This window comes from Pantherophis guttatus, chromosome 5 (assembly GCF_059756535.1).
Source record: "Pantherophis guttatus breed Tessera chromosome 5, ASM5975653v1, whole genome shotgun sequence".
Classification (NCBI taxonomy): domain Eukaryota; kingdom Metazoa; phylum Chordata; class Lepidosauria; order Squamata; family Colubridae; genus Pantherophis; species Pantherophis guttatus.
In genome coordinates, this window is record NC_142067.1 from 1,772,501 (window position 1) to 1,793,190 (window position 20,690).

Genomic DNA, 20,690 nt, shown 5'->3' on the forward strand with positions numbered 1-20,690 from the left:
ATGGATCTCTTTGGCTTTTAAAACCTATTAATTCTGCCCAAGGCAGGAAAAAAAAACCCCATATGTTTGTCCCCAGGAGATTAAAAAAGAAAGAAAGAAAGAAAGAAAGAAAGAAAGAAAGAAAGAAAGAAAGAAAGAAAGAAAGAAAGAAAGAAAGAAGGAAAGCCATGCCAGATGCAGTTTGCACCCTGCTTTAAAACCCCGGTATTGTGCCGTAAAATAAAAATTAAGGCTCATCAGTCAAGATAAAAAAGACATTTAAAGCCCAATGCATTATCTGTGTGATAAAGGCGAGGACACTGATCAAATATTAACTTCAGGAAAGCGAGATTTTCTTGTCTTCTGCAGTCTGGGTGCTCCAACACCGGAGGCTTTTAAAAAGGTACAGTCACTTGTCTGAAATGGCATACAGGGTCTCCTGCTTGAGTAGGGGGTTGGACTAGAAGGCCTCCAGGGTCCCTTCCAACCCCTGTTATTCTGTTATTCAAAGGACAGACTAAATGGACTCCTGAGTCCTTTTTTCTGCTTATATAGATTTTCTGTTTCTATAGATTTCTCTCCCTATTGATCAAAGAGATCCAGGAGCTGTTCACCCGGCTGTGGTGCTGAAACAGCAGCCAATTCCACAACTAAAACCCCTCTATTTGGCCAATGACTTCAGAATCAGAATAGAGCTGGAAGGGACCTTGGAGGTCTTCTAGTCCAGCCCCCTGCTCAAGCAGGAGACCTTATACCATTTCAGACCAATGGTTGTCTAATCTCTTCTTGAAAACCTCCAGTGATGGAGCATTTACAACTTCTGGAGGCAACATCTGTTCCACTGATTAATTGTCCTCCCTGTTAGGAAGTTTCTGCTTAGTTCCAGGTTGCTTCTCTCCTTGATGAGTTTCCATCCGTTGCTTCTTCTCCTGCCTTCAGGTGCTTTGGAGAATAAGTTGAACCCCAACTCTTCTTTGGGGCAGCCCCTCAAATACTGGAATACTGCTGTCATGTCCCTCCTAGTCCTTGTTTTCTCTAGACTGGCCAAACCCAAATCCTGCAACCATCCTTCCTATGTTTTAGTCTCCAGGCCTTTAATCGTCTTAGTTGCTTTTCTTGGCACTTTTTCCAAAGTCTCAACATCTTTTTTGTAATGTGGGGACCAAAACTAGATGCAGATGCGGCCTTACTAAGTCTTTATAAAGCGGTACTCATACTTCATGTGATTTTGATTCTATGCCTCTGTTTAGGATTTTTATTAGCCTTTTTGGCTGCTTCCCCACACGGCTGGCTCACGTTTAAGCGATTGTCCACTTGTTGAGTTTTGGCTCCGCTGTTCTTTCCTTGGCTGGAAATTCATGAATTTTCCCTGCAAGCCAGTTCCTGTTCATAGCGCATCCACAAACCTCAACTAGCGGTCAGAAGACACGCTGAAAATTCTTTAATTTCACAACATATAGCCAGATTTAACCATAGTTTCAATTGGGAAAATGGGACCATCCTAGACCAAGCCAAGCCCAAAAAATGCCAGGGAATTTCTAGAAGCCTGGCCCTCTTGACAAAGTAGCCATCAATAGACACATAGAGATAAACGACATGTATAGACTACGCAACCAGCCCAAATGGAAACCCCAGCAGCTCTCCACCAGCAACAAGTACCCAGGTCAGCAAAGATTAACTCCAGGGTTAACATCAGACCAACAGTCAAATAAACAACACCCCACTCAGGAAACGGCCAAAGAAGCCAACAGGAAACAGCCCAACTGACGGATCTCTCAGACTGTCCCCATCCACCCAGACAGGCGAGGCACCAGAATATAGAATTTTTTTTTTTTAATTTGATTTATATGCCGCCCTTCTCCAGAGACTCAGGGCGGTTTATAATGCGTTAAGCAATAGCCTTCATACTTTTGTATATTTATACAAAGTCAGCTTATTGCCCCACAAACCGGGTCCTCAATTTACCCACCTTAGAAAGGATGGAAGGCTGAGTCAACCTTGAGCCTGGTGAGAGTCGAACTCACAGTAATTGCAGGCAGCTGGATGTTAAATGCTGCCTTAGGAGGCATTAGCCTCCTACGCCACTCAGGCTCTTAATTCTTTATTGCCTAAGTGTGATTGGAATAGGTGCATAAACTCTCAGTGTACATACAAGCAATAAGCGATAAATCATGATCATAGTCATCGTAAAAATACATTGATCATACTAGCACTGATGATGTTAACCTAGTTTGGGTCATGGAATGTCTGTAAGAAAACAAGCAAGCTCAAAGAGCACCACGGAACCCATAGTTCTTTTCCTCCTCCTCCTCCTCCTCCTCCTCCTCCTCCTCCTCCTCCTCCTCCTCCTCCTCCTCCTCCTCCTCCTCCTCCTCCTCCTCCTCCTCCCTACAAACTTCCCTCCCTTCTAGCACTGACGATGTTACATAGTTTGGGTCATGAAACTTCTGCAAGAAAACCCCATTTCAATCCTGAGCTACAAATATTCTCCTGTATTGGTTCCCATTCATTCCTCTCTCTCTCTGTACTTGAGCACCTCCTGATGGCAGCTTTTGGAGCACAGGAGGTTTTGCACTCTGCAAATGCGATCATCAGTGCATCGGGCTTTGATGTAAACCCTACCTGGAGTATGCCGGGAAACTTTGCAAAGGCCCTCCTGGCCACGGCTGCCACCTGCTTTTCCATCAGGAGCTGCGAGTCCAGGAGGATCACCTGAGGCACAATACACCAATCAAAGAATTGCTCAACAAGCTAACAGTAAAAAGCCCAAGATTACTCCCACCCAACACCGACAGGGCAAACCACTAGAATATAAATGGAGAGCAAACCCCACTCCCTACCAACACTGATGATGTTCCCTAGTTGGGTCATGAAATGTCTGCAAGTTCAGAGGGCATCTAAGGATTTCACAGTCGTCGTCGTCCTCCTCCTCTCGTTCTCTTTCTCATTCCCTCCTCTTTCCTTCATCCTCCTTATCCTCTTTCTCCCTGCAAACCCCACTCTCTTCTAGCACTGATGGTGTTACCTAGTTAGGTCATGAAACGTCTGCAAGAAAACGACCAAGTTCAGAGAGCACCAAGGACCCCACAGTCCCCCTCCTCCTCCCCATAAAACCCCACTCCTTTCTAGCACCGATGATGTTACCTAGTTGGGTCATGAAAGGTCTTCAAGACAACAACCAAGCTCAGAGAGCGCCCGAAGACCCCGCACGATTCCACGCTCTTGACTTTTCGATCCTCCACTGGACACCCCTGTCCTGATGGATCCCCAAACTGGGATCCAGACTGCAGAATGCAGAATTTAGAAGGGATCCTCTTGGAAGAAACTTCTTGGTTTCCAGCTCATCTCTCCACCACAATTTTGCAATTCGGAGTCTTTATGTTGCTTTTCACGTCACCATGTTTTCAATGTCACCAGTGACGGTGGGTGCTTAGTTCTGAGGAGCAGGGAGATTCAGAGATCTTTTTTTTTTTTTTTGCTGATGGGTGTCCTGGATGTAGGAAGGAAGGAAAATTAAATCCCATCTAGGACATGACAATAATAACGCCCACGCACAACATGAGGCATCAATGTTGAATCAGGATATTTTCCAACTTGACTCATGCAGACCTTTTGATCTCTTGCTGTATTTTATTTTATGGCTCCGTCTTTCATACAACATCCTTCAAGTGGCAGCCGTGGCTTATAGCAGCGCTTATATGTTGACAGAAGCTTCTCTCCTTCTCCTTTTCTTTGCCTCCTCAAAACCTCTGGAAGGAGAACCTCAGGATGGGGATTTTTAGGAAGAGCAAACTTGGGAGACCCTTGTTTCATAGGCAACTTCCTGTTAGATACGTCTTCTGAATTGCTAGCCTTAAAAATTACATTTAGGGGGTCCTTGGGGGTCTCTGAGCTGGGTGGTTTTCTTGCAGATGTTTTATGACCCAACTAGGTGACATCATCAGTGCTAGAAGGGAGGGGGGGTTGAGGAGAGAGGGAGGAGCAGGAGGAGCAGGAAGAGTCCTTGATGCTCTCTTTGCTGGATTGCATTCCTTGCAGATGTTCTGTTTTTATTTTTTATTTATTTATTTATTTTTATATGCCGCCCTTCTCCGGAGACTCAGGGCAGCTTACAATGCGTTAAGCATTGTTGCTTAACTAAGTTGCCGTACCCCATTTCTCTGCAGCTTCTCCTAAAGGAAAACTATTTTTGCTTTTAGGAATAAATATTTTTTTTCTTTCCTCCCAGCTGTCTGGCTCTCATTTTTATTTCTTCTTGCGCAACCCCGGCTCGTGTTAGAACCCCAAGTTATTCTTCTAACCCATTGTATCTTCAAGCAGTCACTAAAAGAAAGAGCCTGGTGGCACAGTGGACTAAACTACTGTTAAAGTAGTATTTAGCTGCCAGCTGCCTGCAATTACTGTGAGTTCAATTCTCACCAGGCTCAAGGTTGACTCAGCCTTCCATCCTTCCGAGGTAGGTAAAATGAGGACCTGGATTGTGGGGGCAATAAGCTGACTTTGTATAAAAAAGAACACCGCTTGTGGGGGGTGGCGAAAGCCCTACTAAGCAGGTATATACAAAAGTATGAAGGCTATTGCTTAAAAAGCATTGTAAGCCGCCTTGAGTCTCCAGAGAAGGGCGGCATATAAATCAAACTAATAAATAATAAATAAAATAAATAAACAAATGGCTGTAAATCTAGAACGACCTGTCCTGAGGCTTCCTTAATCCAGATCATCGGCTAAAAATATTTTAACCCATCTTCCAAGATGCCCAACCAGCAACCTGGCCCAAACTTGGGGAGCCAGACTCTCAAGCAGATGTGGAGATGGAAAAATTGCAGGGCGGTGGTGTCTGAATTTTTTTCCTGGACAGTTTAGATAAAGCAAGGACTAGAAGGACAGCCGACAGCCGGGAAGAAATATCTTTGCAATTTGCAAATTAATCCGGTGCCTAATGTGTCATCTTAGCTTCCGGCATCTGTGTCTGGAGAGGTGCAAAACCTTCACAGCCTTTTCCATTCAGAGGCTGATGAATGAATTGATATTTTGGACAGTGACATCCATCATCCCCGGGAATGTTAGGCTGTTGCTTAATGACCTCCAGAGCTAACGGATTCATCTCTTATCTCGGCTCCGCTTCTTCACCCTTGACAAAAGGCTGGATGGATGATTAAAGATCTGGCCAGAGATGACCCAAAGATAGCTTGTTCCTTCTTTTCAAAGCCACTCGCTGTCCACCGGACTTGAGAAGATTAAAATTGGAGAAGGCGTAAGACGATGGTCTAAAGCCAAGAGTGTCCAACCTTGGTCACTTAACAGAGTAACAGATGAACAGGGTTTGGAAGGGACCTTGAAGGTCATCTAGTCCAACCCCCCTCCTCACCCATGCAGGAGACCCTACACCATTTCTGACAGATGGCAGTCCAGTCTCTTCTTGAAAGCTTCCAGGGATGAAGCTCCCACAACTTCCGAAGGCAACTTCTGTTCCATGGGTTGATGGTTCTCACGGTCAGAAAATTCCTCCTTACTTCTTGGTTGAATCAATCAATCAGAATAGAGCTGGAAGGGATCCTGGAGGTCATGTAGTCCAACCCCCCACCCAAGCAGGAGATCCTACACCATTTCTGACAGGTGGCAGTCCAGGCCCTTCTTGAAAGCCTCCAGGGAAGCTCTTCCGAAGGCAACTTCTGTTCCGTTGGTTGATTGTTTTCACTGTCAGGAAAGTTCTCCTTATTTCCAGGTTGAATCTCTCCTTGATTAATTTCCATCCATTGTTCCTTGTCTGGCCTTCAGGTACTTTGGAAAATAGTTTGACCCCACTCCTCTATTCTGGGATTGACGTCTGCCAGTCTTCAAGTGGCCAAAGTTGGACATCCCTACTTTAGATAATCTCTCCAAAACTGTAGCTCCAAAATAAGCTACAAGGACATACTCCTAAATTGTTCTAAATTCATAGAATAGAATAGAATAGAATAGAATAGAATAGAATAGAATAGAATAGAATAGAATAGAATAGAATAGAATAGAATAAGGAATGGAATGGAATGGAATTCTTTATTGACCAAATGTGATTGGACACACAAAGAATTTTGTCTTTGGTGCACACACTCTCAGTGTACATAAAAGAAAAGATACGTTCATCAAGAATCATAAGGTCAATGAGATTTCACTCTAATTATATATTCCACTAGCTTTTCCAGGAAAGATGTTAAAATAAGATGGGGAAAATGTCCTGTATCCTTGCAATCCTTTTATAAAAATTAGAATTACACTGGCTATTTTTCAGCCCTGATTAAACACTGGTTTTGGGGAGAAATTACATACAGAGATGATGATATAATATGATAGATTAGATTAGATTAGATTAGATTAGATTAGATTAGATTAGATTAGATTAGATTAGATTAGATTAGATTCCTTACTTTAACTGTGAAAGAATCTTGGGTGGATAGGAGGATTTGTTTATTTTTAATTTTCTATCGTGTTTCATCTGTTGATGCTTCCAGTTGCCCAATTTTTTCAGTTCAATCAACTTTAGTCAAATTCAATCAGATCAATTCAATTCCCTGGTAGGAAAAAAATCTCCTGCAAATCTGTTGCCAAATGTGTAGATTAATTCAAATAATCCCTTTAGTTTCTCTGCAATTTCTTATCTCTGCTTAACAGATGCCCGGTGCCTTCTCATCCCAAATGGATATAAGAAGGTTCCCGATTCATATTTATATTAAACATTTTTAATCTTATTCCTAGTGGGCTTCAGGTTTTTTTTTTTTTTTTCATCTTTTACTGTCTACTGGATGGGAGGAGGGTCATTTTCATTCTTTCATTCCCCATTTCTCGTGGTTACTCCGTCCTACTTCATTAATTGGCTGGCCTCTTCCTTGAATTGGCGTATCTGGAGATTGGCTGAAGATCCAGAAGGATCTCAACAGATTTGAACTAACAAAGTGAAGTACAATCATGAGAAAGGTAAAGATCTACTAACTAGGCAAGAAAAATCAAATCCACAGTACAGGTAGTCCTCCACTTACGACCGCAATTGAGCCCAAAATTTCTGTGGTTCAGTGAGACGTTCGTTAAGTGAGTTTCGTCCCGTTTTACGACTTTTCCTGCCACGGTTGTTAAGCGAATCTGCCTTCTCCGTTGACTTTGCTCGTCAGAAGGTTGCAAAAGGTTGCAGTTGCCAAGCGACTGAATTTTGATCACGCTGCAAAGATCCTAACTGTGAAACGATGGTGATGAGTCACATTTTTCAGTGCCATTGTAACTTTGAACGGTCATTAAATGAACTGAGGGATAGAAACAGGGATAGAGGAATGAAACAGAGGGATAGAATTAAGATCACGTGAAGGGTTAATACCACTTTATAACGCCTTGTTAAGGCCACACTTGGAATAATGCATCCAGTTTTGGTGGCATTATTCAATGCCATCTTTTTTCGATGTAAAAAAGATGTTGAGACTCTAGAAAGAGTGCAGAGAAGAGCCACAAAGAAGCTAAAATGAGGGGACTGGAGGCTCAAACATATGAAGAACAGTTGCAGGAACTGGGCATGTCTAGTCTGATGAAAAGAAGGACCAGGGGAGACATGATAGCAGCGTTCCAATATCTCAGGGGCTGCCCCAAACAAGAGGGAATCAACCTATTCTCCAAAGCACCTGAAGGCAGGGCAAGAAGCCATGGGTGGAAACTAATCAAGGAGAGAAGCAACTTAGAACTAAGGAGAAATTTCCTGACAGTGAGAACTATTAACCAGTGGAACTACTTGCCTCCAGAAGTTGTGAATGCTCCAACAGTGGAAGTTTTTAAGAAGAGATTGGATAACCATTTGTCTGAAATGGTGTAGGGTTTCCTGCCTAAGCAGGGGGTTGGACTAGAAGACCTCCAAGGTCCCTTCCAACTCTGTTATTCTATTCTATTCTATTCTATTCTATTCCATTCCATTCCATTCCATTCCATTCCATTCCATTCTAAACTGTTGTAAGTCAAGGACTATCTGTAGAGAATAGGTGACACCAGGCTCAACAGTAGCCATTGCAAGAGAGATCTTGGAGTCCTAGTGGACAATCACTTAAACAGGAGCCAGCCGTGTGCAGCAGCTGCCAAAAAGGCCAATCTTAGGTTGCATTAACAGAGGGATAGAATCAAGATCATGTAAAGTGTTAGTACCATTTTATAATGCCTTAGTAAAATCACACTTGGAATATTGCATCCAGTTCTGGTTACAAGTGGCTTGCCATGCCAGTGTGGGTGGGAGTCTGTTGTTGTTGTTTTTCTTTGATAGTGCCTTGATTAGAGTATTGTTTTCTGCTTGATTATTTGTCTGGGTTTAATCCCTGCTTATCTGGGTGTTGGCTGCGGGAGAGAATATGTTCTGATCTTTTGATTTCCTCCTTAGCTTTTTTTATTGTCTCTTTTGAATGCTGTGTAAATGTGATTTATCTCTGTGTTCCTATTGATGGTTGGTTTATCTGACTGCCAGGTTTCCAGGAATTCCCTAGGATTTTGGATTTGGCTATGTCTAGGATGCTCAGGGCTTCCAGTTGAAACTCTGGCTGAATCCGTGCGTGTGTTGTGAGATTATGGAGTCTCTTCAACCCTGAACTACAAATATTCTCTTATAACGGTGCCCTTTGATGGAGGGTTTAAACAGTATTTTGGACCTACTAAAGTGGTGGATTCCTGCCCAGGCAGAAGGTTGTGGCTGGAAGATCTCCAAGGCCTCTTCCATTCTGAATTTCCATCTGTAAAACTCTTCTCCCCAAAATGCAAATGGCCTGGATTTTATTAGTAGTTTTATGCTTCATTATAAAAAAAACCCTCTAAAATGCCAAATGGACTCTGGCCATAAATCTTAACAACAGGTTTTTTTGACAAGCCATTCATCCAAGAGAAAGGAAAAGCAGGAGCAGATCATGAACCCCACCACAGGTGAGGAGAGACTCTATTTAAAGAGGAGAAACTGCCCAAAATCTCACTTAGCTTTGTCTCTTCTGACCTAAAGACTTTTTCAGGTCTAGTCTGAAGAAGGAGACTTGAAATCTTGAAATTAGACCTTTCCACTTTGCAGACAATACGAAGCTGGCAGGAGTAGACAACACCCTAGAAGACAAGCTCAGGATCCAAAAAGATCTTGACAGACTTGAAAAATGGGCCGCGTCCAACAAAATGAAATTTAATGTGGAGAAATGCAAGGTTTTTAACACCTGGGCAGGAAAAACCAAAGCTACAAGTACAGATTAGGCGAAACTTGGCTCAACAACAGTCACTGAGAGAGGGACCTTGGAGTCCTAGTGGACGATCCCTTAAACATGAGCCAGCCGTGTGTGGCAGAAGCCAAAAAAGCTAACACATTCCTTGGTTGCATAAACCGAGACATAGAATCAAAAACACGTGAAGTATTAATATCGCTTTATAAAACCTTGGTAAGGCCACACCTGGAATGCTACATCCAGGTTTGGTCACCATGTTACAAAAAAGAGATTGAGACTCTGGAAAGAGTGCAGAGAAGAGCAACAAAGAGGATTACGGGACTGGAGGCTAAAACTTATGAAGAACGGTTGCAGGAACTGGGCATGTCTAGTCTAGTGAAGAGAAGGACCAGGAGAGACAGGATAGCATCTTCCAATATATCTCAGGGGCTGCCCCAAAGAAGAGGGAGTCAAGCTATTCTCCAAAGCAGCTGAGGACAGGACAAGAAGCAATGGGTGGAAACTAATCAAGGAGAGAAGCAACCTGGAATTAAGGAGAAACTTCCTGACAGGGAGAACAATTAACCAGTGGAACAGCTTGCCACCAGAAGTTGTGTGTTTTTTTGTTTTTTTGTTTTTTGTTTTTTGTGGGACCAGTCTATCAGGGCAACATAGTCTACCCAATTATGGGATGGAGCATACTTTGTCGGTAAAACATAAATTTAACACCAGAAGTTGTAAGTGCAGAGTGCAGAGAAGAACAATTAAGGTGATTAGAGGACTGGAAGCTGAAACATATGATGAACGGTTGCAGGAACTGGGCCTGGCTAGTCTAGTGAAGAGAAGGACCAGAAGAGACAGGAGAGCATCTTCCAATATTTGAGAGGCTGCCACAAAGACCAGGGGTCAAACTGTTTTCAAAGAAATGAGAAACGATGGAAACTAACCAAGGAGAGTAGCAACCTAGAACAGAGGAGAAAATTCCTAACTTCGAGAGCAGTCAACCGATGGAACGACTTGCCTCCAGAATAGAGCAACTTTAGAAGTTTTGGAGGCTTTCAAAAAGAGACTGGACATCCATTTATCTGAAATGGTATAGGATATACCAGGGATGGCTAACCTTCTCCGGATCGAGTGCCCAAAGCACATGCGCGCAAGCGAGAATGCGTAAATGTGTCCCCAAACCCCCAAAATGCAATGGTTGGCCCCTGTGCATACGCCCCACGCCCTATGCATGCGTGCATGCCCCCCAGACACCCCACCCCTCATGCATGTGCACGTGCCCCCCCCACACCCCTCACACATGCACGGCAGAGACCAGCTGGCTGGCGGGAGGCACGTGCCCATGCGCGGCAGAGCTGAATTGGGGCAACAGCTCATGTGCCATCAGAGAGGGCGCTGTGTGCTACCTCTGGCACGCGTGCCACAGGTTTACCATCACGGGGATATATTGCTCAAGTGAGGGGGGTTGGACTAGAAGACCTCCAAGGTCCCTTCCAACTCTATTATTCTGTTCTATGAAACTGTCCGTCTCCTCTCCTCTCCTCTCCTCTCCTCTCCTCTCCTCTCCTCTCCTCTCCTCTCCTCTCCTCTCCTCTCCTCTCTTCTTTTCTCTTCTCTCTCCTCTCTCTCCCTGGATCTTGAACCCTGTCCAGCTTCGGTGATTTTTCATTCACTTATCAGAGCCAAATTTATCTCCCCACATCTGTGAAGGCAGCCGAGCAGAATAAGAACGAATGAGAAACGGTTCTCCACTCGAGTGTGGGGCCAAAGGCAGAAAGAAACCCTCCCTGAGATGGTGTTTTTCATCTCTCAGGATGAAAGCAACCCAGACATACACACACAAACACACAAACACACAAAACCAAGAAGCTCTCAAGAACGGCTAGGGAATTCTTTGGGGAGAAAAGAAACCTCCAGAATGAGAGGGAAGGAAGAGACGTCAGTAATCCTTTGCTTGATCTCAGGGAAACCGGTTCCAATTCAGATCAAGGGATAAACTGTTTACCTGCTTCAGGTGACTCTTCGGACAGGTGGCACAGGTGAGGGGGAAGGGAAGGGCATCAGCTCAAAAGCAAAGAAAGGGCCAGCTCAGTTTGGAGAACGACGGAGAGAGACGTTGGTCTCCCTCTTCAGCTGGAGATGGGGGGGGGGTGTCTAAAAAGTCAAGAGCCTTGGTGGCGCAGCAGATTAAAGTACTGTTAAAGTATTATTTAGCTGCCAGCTGCCTGCAATTACTGTGAGTTCAAATCTCACCAGGCTCAACGTTGACTCAGCCTTCCATCCTTCTGAGGTAGGTAAAATGAGGGCCCGGATTGTGGGGGCAATAAGCTGACTTTGTATAAAAAAAAGAACACCGCTTGGGGGGGGGCTGAAAGCCCTACTAAGCAGGTATATACAAAAGTATGAAGGCTATTGCTTGAAAGCATTGTAAGCCGCCCTGAGTCTCCGGAGAAGGGCCGCATATAAATCGAACCAATAAATAAACAATAAATAAATAAAGATGGCAGACACGAGGTAGGATGGAAACTTCACCTTTTTTTCAGGTGTGTTTCTTCCGTGGCACATCTTGACTTTTATACGATATTTTGTTGGTTTTTTCTCACAACAACCTTGTCAGGTAGGTTGGGCTAAGTGAGAGAGACCAGGTGGACTTCATGCCTAAGGCAGGACTAGAATTCACCATCACCTGGTCATTGGCCCAAAGTCACCCAGCTGGCTTTCATGTTTAAGGCGGGACTAGAACTCATAGTCACCTGGTGATTGACCTAAAGTCACCCAGCTGGCTTTCATGCCTAAGGCGGGACTAGAACTCACTGTCACCTGGTGATTGGCCCAAAGTCACCTAGCCGGCTTTCATGCCTAAGGCGGGACTAGAACTCACTGTCACCTGGTGATTGGCCCAAAGTCACCCAGCCAGCTTTCATGCCTAAGGCGGAACTAGAATTCACTGTCTCCTAATGACTGGCCCAAAGGCACCCAGCCAACTTTTATGCATAAGTCAGGACTAGAACTCACTCAAAGTCTTTCTTACCTAAGTCAGGACTTAGAGATCGCTTGTTTCTAGCTGGTTGCCTTTAACCACTAGACTAGACTGTGTCTGGAATTGCTGCCGTGACTCTCTGCCATTTCTACTTAGGGCTGAAGGTCAATCAAACTTGGCTGGTGCTTGGCTTGTGAAGACTCAACAAGCGCAGTTTCCTTTGGGATGTTTGTCCAGCTTCTGAGGCTATCCTTCTGTTGTAGGATCTCCTGGTGGTCTCTTATCCCAGAACCAAACCGGAATTTCTCTTCTTGGATGGTTCCCCCTTAAGCCATTCGCCTCGGCTCTTCTTCCCAGTTGGGAATCGAGGACTTGGATTGGGATTGAAATTCCAAATTTGCTGCTTTTGCTTCTGTTTTTGATTAATCCCTCTTTTTTCGTCCTTCCAGAGATGCCGTCCTTCAGCAGAAGAGGGTGGCCTGCAACGGGCTGCCATTGGCCGAGCTGCAGGGCAAGCCGGTGGCCGGCTTGGCTGCCCCCTTAGCCGCCGGCAAGCAAGGTAAGGAATTGACGGATTCACTTAACAACAAAAGAGTTTGTCAAATTGGGCCTGACTCGCTTAACAGTTGCCTCGTTTAACAACGGAACTTCTGATCCCCAATCACGGTCATAAATCAGGAACTATGACGTAAGTTGACGGCATTAGTTGCCTAGGATTGAATAATGTCAGTTTCTCCCTTTGGGCTAATTATTTAATTTAATTATTTAATTCTTCCTCCTTTTTTTCTCCTTTTTTTTTGCAGTGTTAATCAATCCTTTGGTGGACAAGAGTTCGGGGGCCGTGGTCTGTGTTATCCTAGTGAGTATCTGGGGGTGGGTGGGGGGAAAGTCCCCGGAAAACAGAGTTTGTGACATGTAATGTCATCGTCATAAAGGTGTCCTTAGGGAGGGGAGGGCAGAAAAGGTCAAGATGGCAGCTCACAAGCCACTTGGCAATCAAAACCCAGTGTTGTGGCTCCGTTGCCTGAGTCTGGGCTATCGACAGATGCAGACTCTGAGAGTGAGGGAGAGGAGTTGGCAAGGCCTCCCTCTCCAGGACCCTCCTCTCTGGCAATGCCTCCGGAGGACACCGAAGGCCAAGAGATAGGCCCAGAGCCAAGCACGTCCCCGCAGCCACAGGTGGACAGTGATGAAGGAGATAAGTGCTGGCTGGACCCTCGGCAGAGGAGCAGGGAGAAGCGTGCGCAGCAGAGGGGAAGGCATGCCAGAGATTAGCTGAGTCACTGGACCACACCCCACAGGGTATAAATGTGGGTGTGGTGGCCGGTTCAGTTTGTGACGAGCAAAAACTAGAAATAATCCATGATCTCTGCGTTACTGGACTTTGCCTGCTTTATCGGACTGCATTTGGATTAATCCTTGTATTGTTGAAAACTCTGCCTGTTTTATCGGAATGCTGGCAGTCTAATCTTTGTTTTGTGTGAGTAAAGTCTGAATTGGCAGCTAGCCACTGGGTTGCTGCCAGCTTTATTTTCAAAGAATTTTGTTGTGTGGCTTATTAACTCCGGGCCGTCTGTGGGGGTGCGTGAGTGGAACGGGGACAGAACACCCAGCTCCTTTTTTTTTAAAGTGTTCTGGCTGCCATCTTGACTTTTTTGACCTTTACTCCCCTGAGAAGAAGCTTCAACAAACGGTATGAGGTCCTGCCCTGCTGTGTTGCCCAGAGGTGAGCAGCTATGGTGACTTTACAACCTGTGGACTTCAACTCCCAGAATTCCTGAGCCAGCCACCTGCCACTTAAGTTACAACGGACGTCTACTTGGGAAGAGTACTTACAACCCGGATTTGAAGTTGCAACGATTGCTCCTTGCAATCACATAACGGAAATTAGTGCCGCTTTGTAAAACCCTAATTAAGAGAGACCACACCTGGAATACTCCAACCAATTTTAGTCACCACGCTACCAAAAAGATGTTGAAACTTTGGAGAAAGCTCAGAGAAGAGGAGCAACTGAGATGATCAAAGGCCTGGAGTCTAAAACATAGGAAGAACTGCTGCAGGATTTGGGTTTGGCTAGTCTAAAGAGAAGAAGGATCAGGGGAGACATGATAGCAGTGCTCCAGTATTTGAGGGGCTGCCACAAAGAGAAGGAGGTCAACTTATTTTCCAAAGCACCAGAGGGCAGGACAAGGAACAACGGATGGAAACTAATCAAGGAGCGAAGCAACCTGGAATTAAGGAGAAACTTCCTAACAGCGAGAACAATTAACCAGTGGAACAGCTTGCCACCAGAAATCATGGGATTACTGCTGGTTTTTAAGAAGTGTCAAGTATTTGCAAGTCATTGGCACATGTGTCATATAAACACCAGTGGAGGCAGAGAGTGTTTCCACCCCTATGTGGAAAGGAGGGGCTTACCCTGAGTATAAAACCCCCTCCAACCTTTTCCATCTCTCCATCTCTCTCTTTTCATGTTTGTTCCTCGTAAGACTTGATCTCTGTTGTACATAGTTAATATGATTTATCATATAAATAAATACATTTAAGACATTTATTTATGCATCTGCCTCTGAACTCTTCCATGCTCCTGGGTGTTTCTACGATCCCAATTCCACAGAATGGTAGCAGAGGATGGTTTCGATCCATCGACCTCTTTTCATGTTTGTTCCTCATGAGACTTGATCTCTGTTGTACATAGTTAATATGATTTATCATATGAATAAATACGTATAAGACATTTATTCATGCATCTGCCTCTGAACTCTTCTATGCTCCTGGGTGTTTCTACGATCCCAATTCCACAGAATGGTAGCAGAGGATGGTTTCGATCCATCGACCTCTTTTCATGTTTGTTCCTCATGAGACTTGATCTCTGTTGTACATAGTTAATATGATTTATGTTTAAGACATTTATTCATGCATCTGCCTCTGAACTCTTCTATGCTCCTGGGTGTTTCTACAATCCCAATTCCACAGAATGGTAGCAGAGGATGGTTTCGATCCATCGACCTCTTTTCATGTTTGTTCCTCATGAGACTTGATCTCTGTTGTACATAGTTAATATGATTTATGTTTAAGACATTTATTCATGCATCTGCCTCTGAACTCTTCTATGCTCCTGGGTGTTTCTATGATCCCAACTCCACAAGAAGAGACTGGACAGTCACTTGTCTGAAATGGTATAGGGCAGAGTCTCCTGCTTAAGCAGGGGGCTGAACTAGAAGACCTCCCAAATCACAATGAAAATACAGATAATAACTTTCAGTTTTCTGCAAAACCAGATGCTACAGTGAGCCTTGGTTCACTTCACGACCTTGGCACGTTCACCAAAAAAAGGTGGGGGGAAAAATCAGGTCAGTTTTACGACCGTCCCGATTTAAGACCATGATGGACAGCCTCCATTAGGATCGTAAATTGAGAACCCCCTGTTAGAGCATGGATTACATCCGAAGAGAGCTCTGGAGGACACCAGGAAGGGGAAAAAACGGGCATACGAAACACAGAAGAAATCCTTGGTTTGTTTCCACATCAATTTTTTCTGTTTTATCTTCGGTGGTTTTACGGAGAAGAAAAGGCTGGATGGAGACAGCCGAGATCCATTTTTAACCACGTTTCTTAAGGCCCTCCAGAGCTTCAATGGATTGCTTCTTTCTTGAATTATTGATGCTTATTGATGGATGGATCACAGTCAGAATGTCATCCATCTCAGGGTTTCTGGTTATCTTTGAGTTTTGCTCCTTAAATCTTTTGCTCCGGTTGTTTGTTTGCTTTTGGACAAAGATCGATTTTTGGGGGGTGGGGGTGGAACAGCATATCTCTCTTATTACCACTGGTTTTATCCCTTCTTGTCTACCCACATTCTCATCCCAGCCGTGGGAGTCCACAGGAAAAGAAATGGGGTGAAAGAAATATCCCTGTCTATGAGCGACAGAGGGGCAGTTAAGAAGTCTGATGCATAAACAAACTAAATAAAAAGTAAATATCACACACCTCCTGACCATGGAAATCTTGCCCACTTTGGCTCTAGACTACTGCAATGTGACTTCCATGGGGCTGCCCTAGAGGATGACTTCACTGAACTAGGGCTGCAGAAAAATCTTGGTTTACGTAGGAAGAACCTGGCTAGAGAAGAGAAATACACATAAAGACCTACGAAAAGAAAAGAAAACAAATATATATATATATATATGTTTCTGCGAATATATATATATATATATATATATATATATATATATTTCTTACTTACTTATATATATATATCTGCGATCACACATTGCTCCTAGAAGCACGAATTCGAGAATACCAGCCTGAAGATGACGAATGAGACTTCGTCAAAACGTCGCCAAGACATTTCCAATTTTACGTAATTAATACACTAAAATAAAATAAAAACAATTCAATTCAATTCAATTTAATTTAATTAATAAATTAAACTAGTGGTCCTGTTGCACTAGGGTTTTTTTTGGTACGTCTATTAACTAAAATATGAATGAAATGGATTCAAAGAAAAGTAAAACAGAACCATTTAAATTTATTAATTCAAAAATTCCTGTCCTGTCTTTTTTGTTTGATCTTTATTGGTTTTAATTCCTTAGCTTTATCTGTGGCCCATCTCAGTAACAGCAACTCCAGCTAGGGAATTCTGGGAGTTGAAGTCCAGCCATCTTAAAGTGCCAAGGTTAAGAACCGGTCTTGTTCTAGGACAGGGGTCTCCAGCTGTTCTGCCCCACCTACGGACCCCAAAGACCGCAGCACACACAAAGTCCGTACAAACCTTCGTTTACTAATTAAGTACTGCTAATGAGCTTCCTTAGTAGTTGTTCGAACACAAGTACAGTTTAAATCAGCCTTTTCTGAACAAGGGCTGTTAATTTAACTTCATTTAACAGCTGACAAGAATCCAAAGAATAATAACTCTAATAATAATTCTGAGGCACAGTATTTCAGATAACCGTAATCTTACTGTGGTTGGCCAAATGCCCAGAAGCAATTTGCAGGAAAACTGACGAGAGAAACAAGAGCCAAATAAAACATTTCTGGAATGAAGACACGAAGGAATGTGAACGAAGTTGTTCCCTGCAAATTGCTTCAGTCGGCATTCCTCCTTAAATAGGCAAAGGGAGTGGCCAATTAGCCCCAAGCCTTACTCTCGAGGAGACCTCCTCCTGAGGAGCCACTCCTGACTTTTGGAGGCTCTGCGCACCCATGCATCGAGGAGAGGCTCCTCCTCTTCTTCCTCTTCACCCATGGAAGCTTCTGGAGGTTCTGAAGGCCTCTGGCTGAATCCCCGCCTCTGGCACCACATCTTCTCCAGCCTCCTCAGTGTCCGACTCGAGCGCCAGCTACACAGGCTGCTGGCACAGCACCACACCAGCCTCCTCGCTGTCAGAATCAGCTACTAGCTACACAGGCCTCTGATGGGCCACAACTCCAGCCTTGGCTACTTTAAGACTTATGGACTTCAACTTCCAGAATTTTGGCATCCCAAGGTGCCAAATTCCACCTGTGGATCTCAACCTTGACCGCGGGTGGACTCCAACTCCCAGAATTCCTCACCCGGCATCGCAAGCTGGGGGGATTCTGGGAGTTGAAGCCCACCCCTCTTCCAAGTGGCCAAGGTTGGGGAACAGTGCTTTAGAATCTTAGACAAGGATCTAAACCAGGTTTGCCAGCTCCTTCAGCTTATTTAAGAACGTTCTCCAGAACAGGGGTCTCCAACCTTGGCCACTTTAAGACACTTGTGGGCTTCAACTCCCAGAATTCTGGGGAATTCTGAGGAATTCTGGGAGTTGAAGTCCACAAGTCTTAAAGTGGCCAAGGCTGGAGACCTCTGTTCTAGGATGTTCTGATTACAGTGTAATGGGCTTTGTAGTGCTTTGAGTCCTTTTGGCCCCCATTTCCCGCCCTTTGCAATGTCGTTTTGTTAATTTCCACCTGGCCCTCTGCACATGCTCACAATGTGTCCATTCCTCTTTTGATTTCTTTACTTTAATTTCCCCAGGTCTACTGCGGGCAACTTTCGGACTCGGATGAGCAAAACCTTCGGGCTTTAGAGAAGCATGTAAGTAAGCCCACCGTTCATAAAATCCTTGGAGAATGTAGGGACTGGAATCTCTCCCCTTTCCTTCTGCGTCCTGACATCACAAAAAAATAAATAAATTACAGGTAAATCTCGACTCACAACCGCAGCTGAGGCCAAAACTCCATCGCCAAGCAAGGGAATTAAGTGGCAACTGACTCATACTCATATATATCACGTGATTTGAGACCTTCTGATGAGCAAATTCGGTGAGGAAGCCAGATTCACTTAACAACTGCAGTGATTCACTTAACAACTGTGGCAAGGAAGGTCGTAAAAGTGAGGCAAAACTCACTTCACAACTGTCCTGCCTTAACAAAAGATATTTGGGGCTCGGTGGCGATCATAAATCGAGGGCTACCTGTAATTTAATCAGTTCTAACTTTTGTGGGCTTGCTTCTGTACCCGTCAAGTGTCCACGCCAGTTGTATTTTTGTCCATGTGAATGCTCCAACACTGGAAGATTTTAAGAAGAGGTTGGGTAACCGTTTGTCTGAAGTGGTGTAGGGTTTCCTGCCTAAGCAGGGGGTTGGACTAGAACACCTCCCAGGTCCCTTCGAACTCCGTTATTCTAAATGTTCTAAATATTTACACAGAATGCTTAAACCAGGATTGGTAAAACACTGGAGTTGAGATACAGGCATGGAATCAAAACCACGTGAAGTGTTAGTACCACTTTATAAAGCCTTAACAAAGCCACCCCTGGAAATCCTGCATCCAGTTTTGGTCCCCACGTTACAAAAAAGATGTTGAGACTTTGGAAAAAAAAGTGCAAAGAAGAGCAACTAAGATGATTAAAGGCCTGGAGAAAAAAAAAAAAGGAAGAACAGTTGCAGGTTTTGGGCTTGGCCAGTCTAGAGAAAAGGAGGATGAGGGGTGACATGATAGCTGTTTTCCAATATTTGAGGGGCTGCCCCAAAGAAGAGGGGAGGGGGTCAACTTATTTTCCAAAGCACCTGAACTGAAGGCAGGGCAAGAAACAACGGATGGAAACTAAGCAAGGAGAGAAGCAACCTGGAATTAAGGAGAAACTTCCTAATAGTGAGGACAATTAGCCAGTGGAACATCTTGCCACCAGAAGTTATGGTTACTCCAACACTGGAGGTTTTCAAGATGAGATTGGACAACCACCTGTCTGAAATTGCATCGGGTTTCCTTCTTGAGTAGGGGGCTGGACTAGAAGACCTCCAAGGTCTCTTCCAGCTCTATTCTGATTCTGGATCTAGGTTGGAGTTCCCAGGCAAATGCACCCTTGTGGAAACCGAGGCAAGGTGGTGAAATAATAATAATAATAATAATAATAATAATAATAATAATAATAATAATAATAATAATAATAATAATAATTTTATTTCTATACCGCCCTTCTCCCGAAGGACTCAGGGCGGTGTACAGCCTATTTAAAACAGAATCAGCATCAATTTAAAATAATTTAAAAACATTAAATAAATTTGGCTTTTAAATAAATTTGAATTAGGTACCCAGCATTGTGTGAATGTAACCAAGAGGGCTTCCTCGTGTCCCAATGAGTTATTTAGCCCTCTTTTAGCTAGACAGGGTTGTTTTATGACTTCTTCATTTGTGAACGTGGTTGGTTTTCCAGATCCTGGTGTCCTACAAGCGTCTCCAAAGCCTTCGGAAGTTGCAGTCTTGCCAGGCCAAACCTGTGGAGCCCCCCAGGAGCAGCTACAGTGAGCTGGACAGCAAGATCCTGCAGTTGTGCGGTAAGGACGGACAGACGGCCGGCCAAGAGGTTGAAGGGGAAGGAGGGACCATCATTAACCAACTTTGTATGCAGGTGGTCCTCAATTGGCTCAGGAATTCTGGGAGTTGAAGTCCGCAGGCCACAAAGGGGCCGTAGTTCCCCAGCCCTGATTAAAGGAACGAAGCAAACTTTGCCGGTTATTAAACAGGAAATCCTCGACTTACAACCAGTGGTGGGATTCAAATGATTTCACAACCGGTTCTCTGCACTAATGATCGGTTGGGTGGGCGTGGCCATGATGGGCGTGGCCAGGTAGCACTCCTGCACCCCACTGGGAGCAAAAATGGGCCGCAGGGGGACACCCCCTCCCGTGCCCCGTTTTGGGCATAGGAGGTCTCCCTGCACTTACCTGGGAGCCAAAATGGGGTGCGTGGGGATTCCTGAAAGGAGCAGGCCAGCAGCAATTTAACAACCAATTCGCCCGAACCGGCCCGAACCAGCTGAATCCCAGCACTGCTTACAACCATTCGATTAGTGGCCACTCAAAGTTATAACGGCATTGAATAAAGGGACTGATGACCGTTTTCCACTCTTATGACCATTGCAGCATCCCCTGTGGTCACATGATTAAAATTCGGACGCTTGGAAACTGACTCGTATTTACGACCATCGCAGTGTCCCGGGGTCACGTGATCCGCTTTTGTGACCTTCTGACAAGTGACGTCAATGGGGAAGCCAGTTTTGCTTAACCACTGTGTTCCTGGCTTA

General features: G+C 44.5%; 1 protein-coding gene across 3 annotated transcripts in view; it reads left to right on the forward strand.

Annotated features, from left to right (window-relative positions):
* Positions 1-20,690, forward strand: part of PDE2A (phosphodiesterase 2A) — a 296,539-nt gene that overhangs the window by 236,498 nt on the left and 39,351 nt on the right. For all 3 annotated transcript variants that reach the window (XM_087895695.1, XM_087895696.1, XM_087895697.1), the window contains 4 exons: positions 12,588-12,697; positions 12,942-12,997; positions 18,140-18,199; positions 19,821-19,941. In XM_087895695.1, the coding sequence (XP_087751821.1) occupies positions 12,588-12,697; positions 12,942-12,997; positions 18,140-18,199; positions 19,821-19,941 (347 nt within the window). The remainder of the gene's footprint in view (positions 1-12,587; positions 12,698-12,941; positions 12,998-18,139; positions 18,200-19,820; positions 19,942-20,690) is intronic.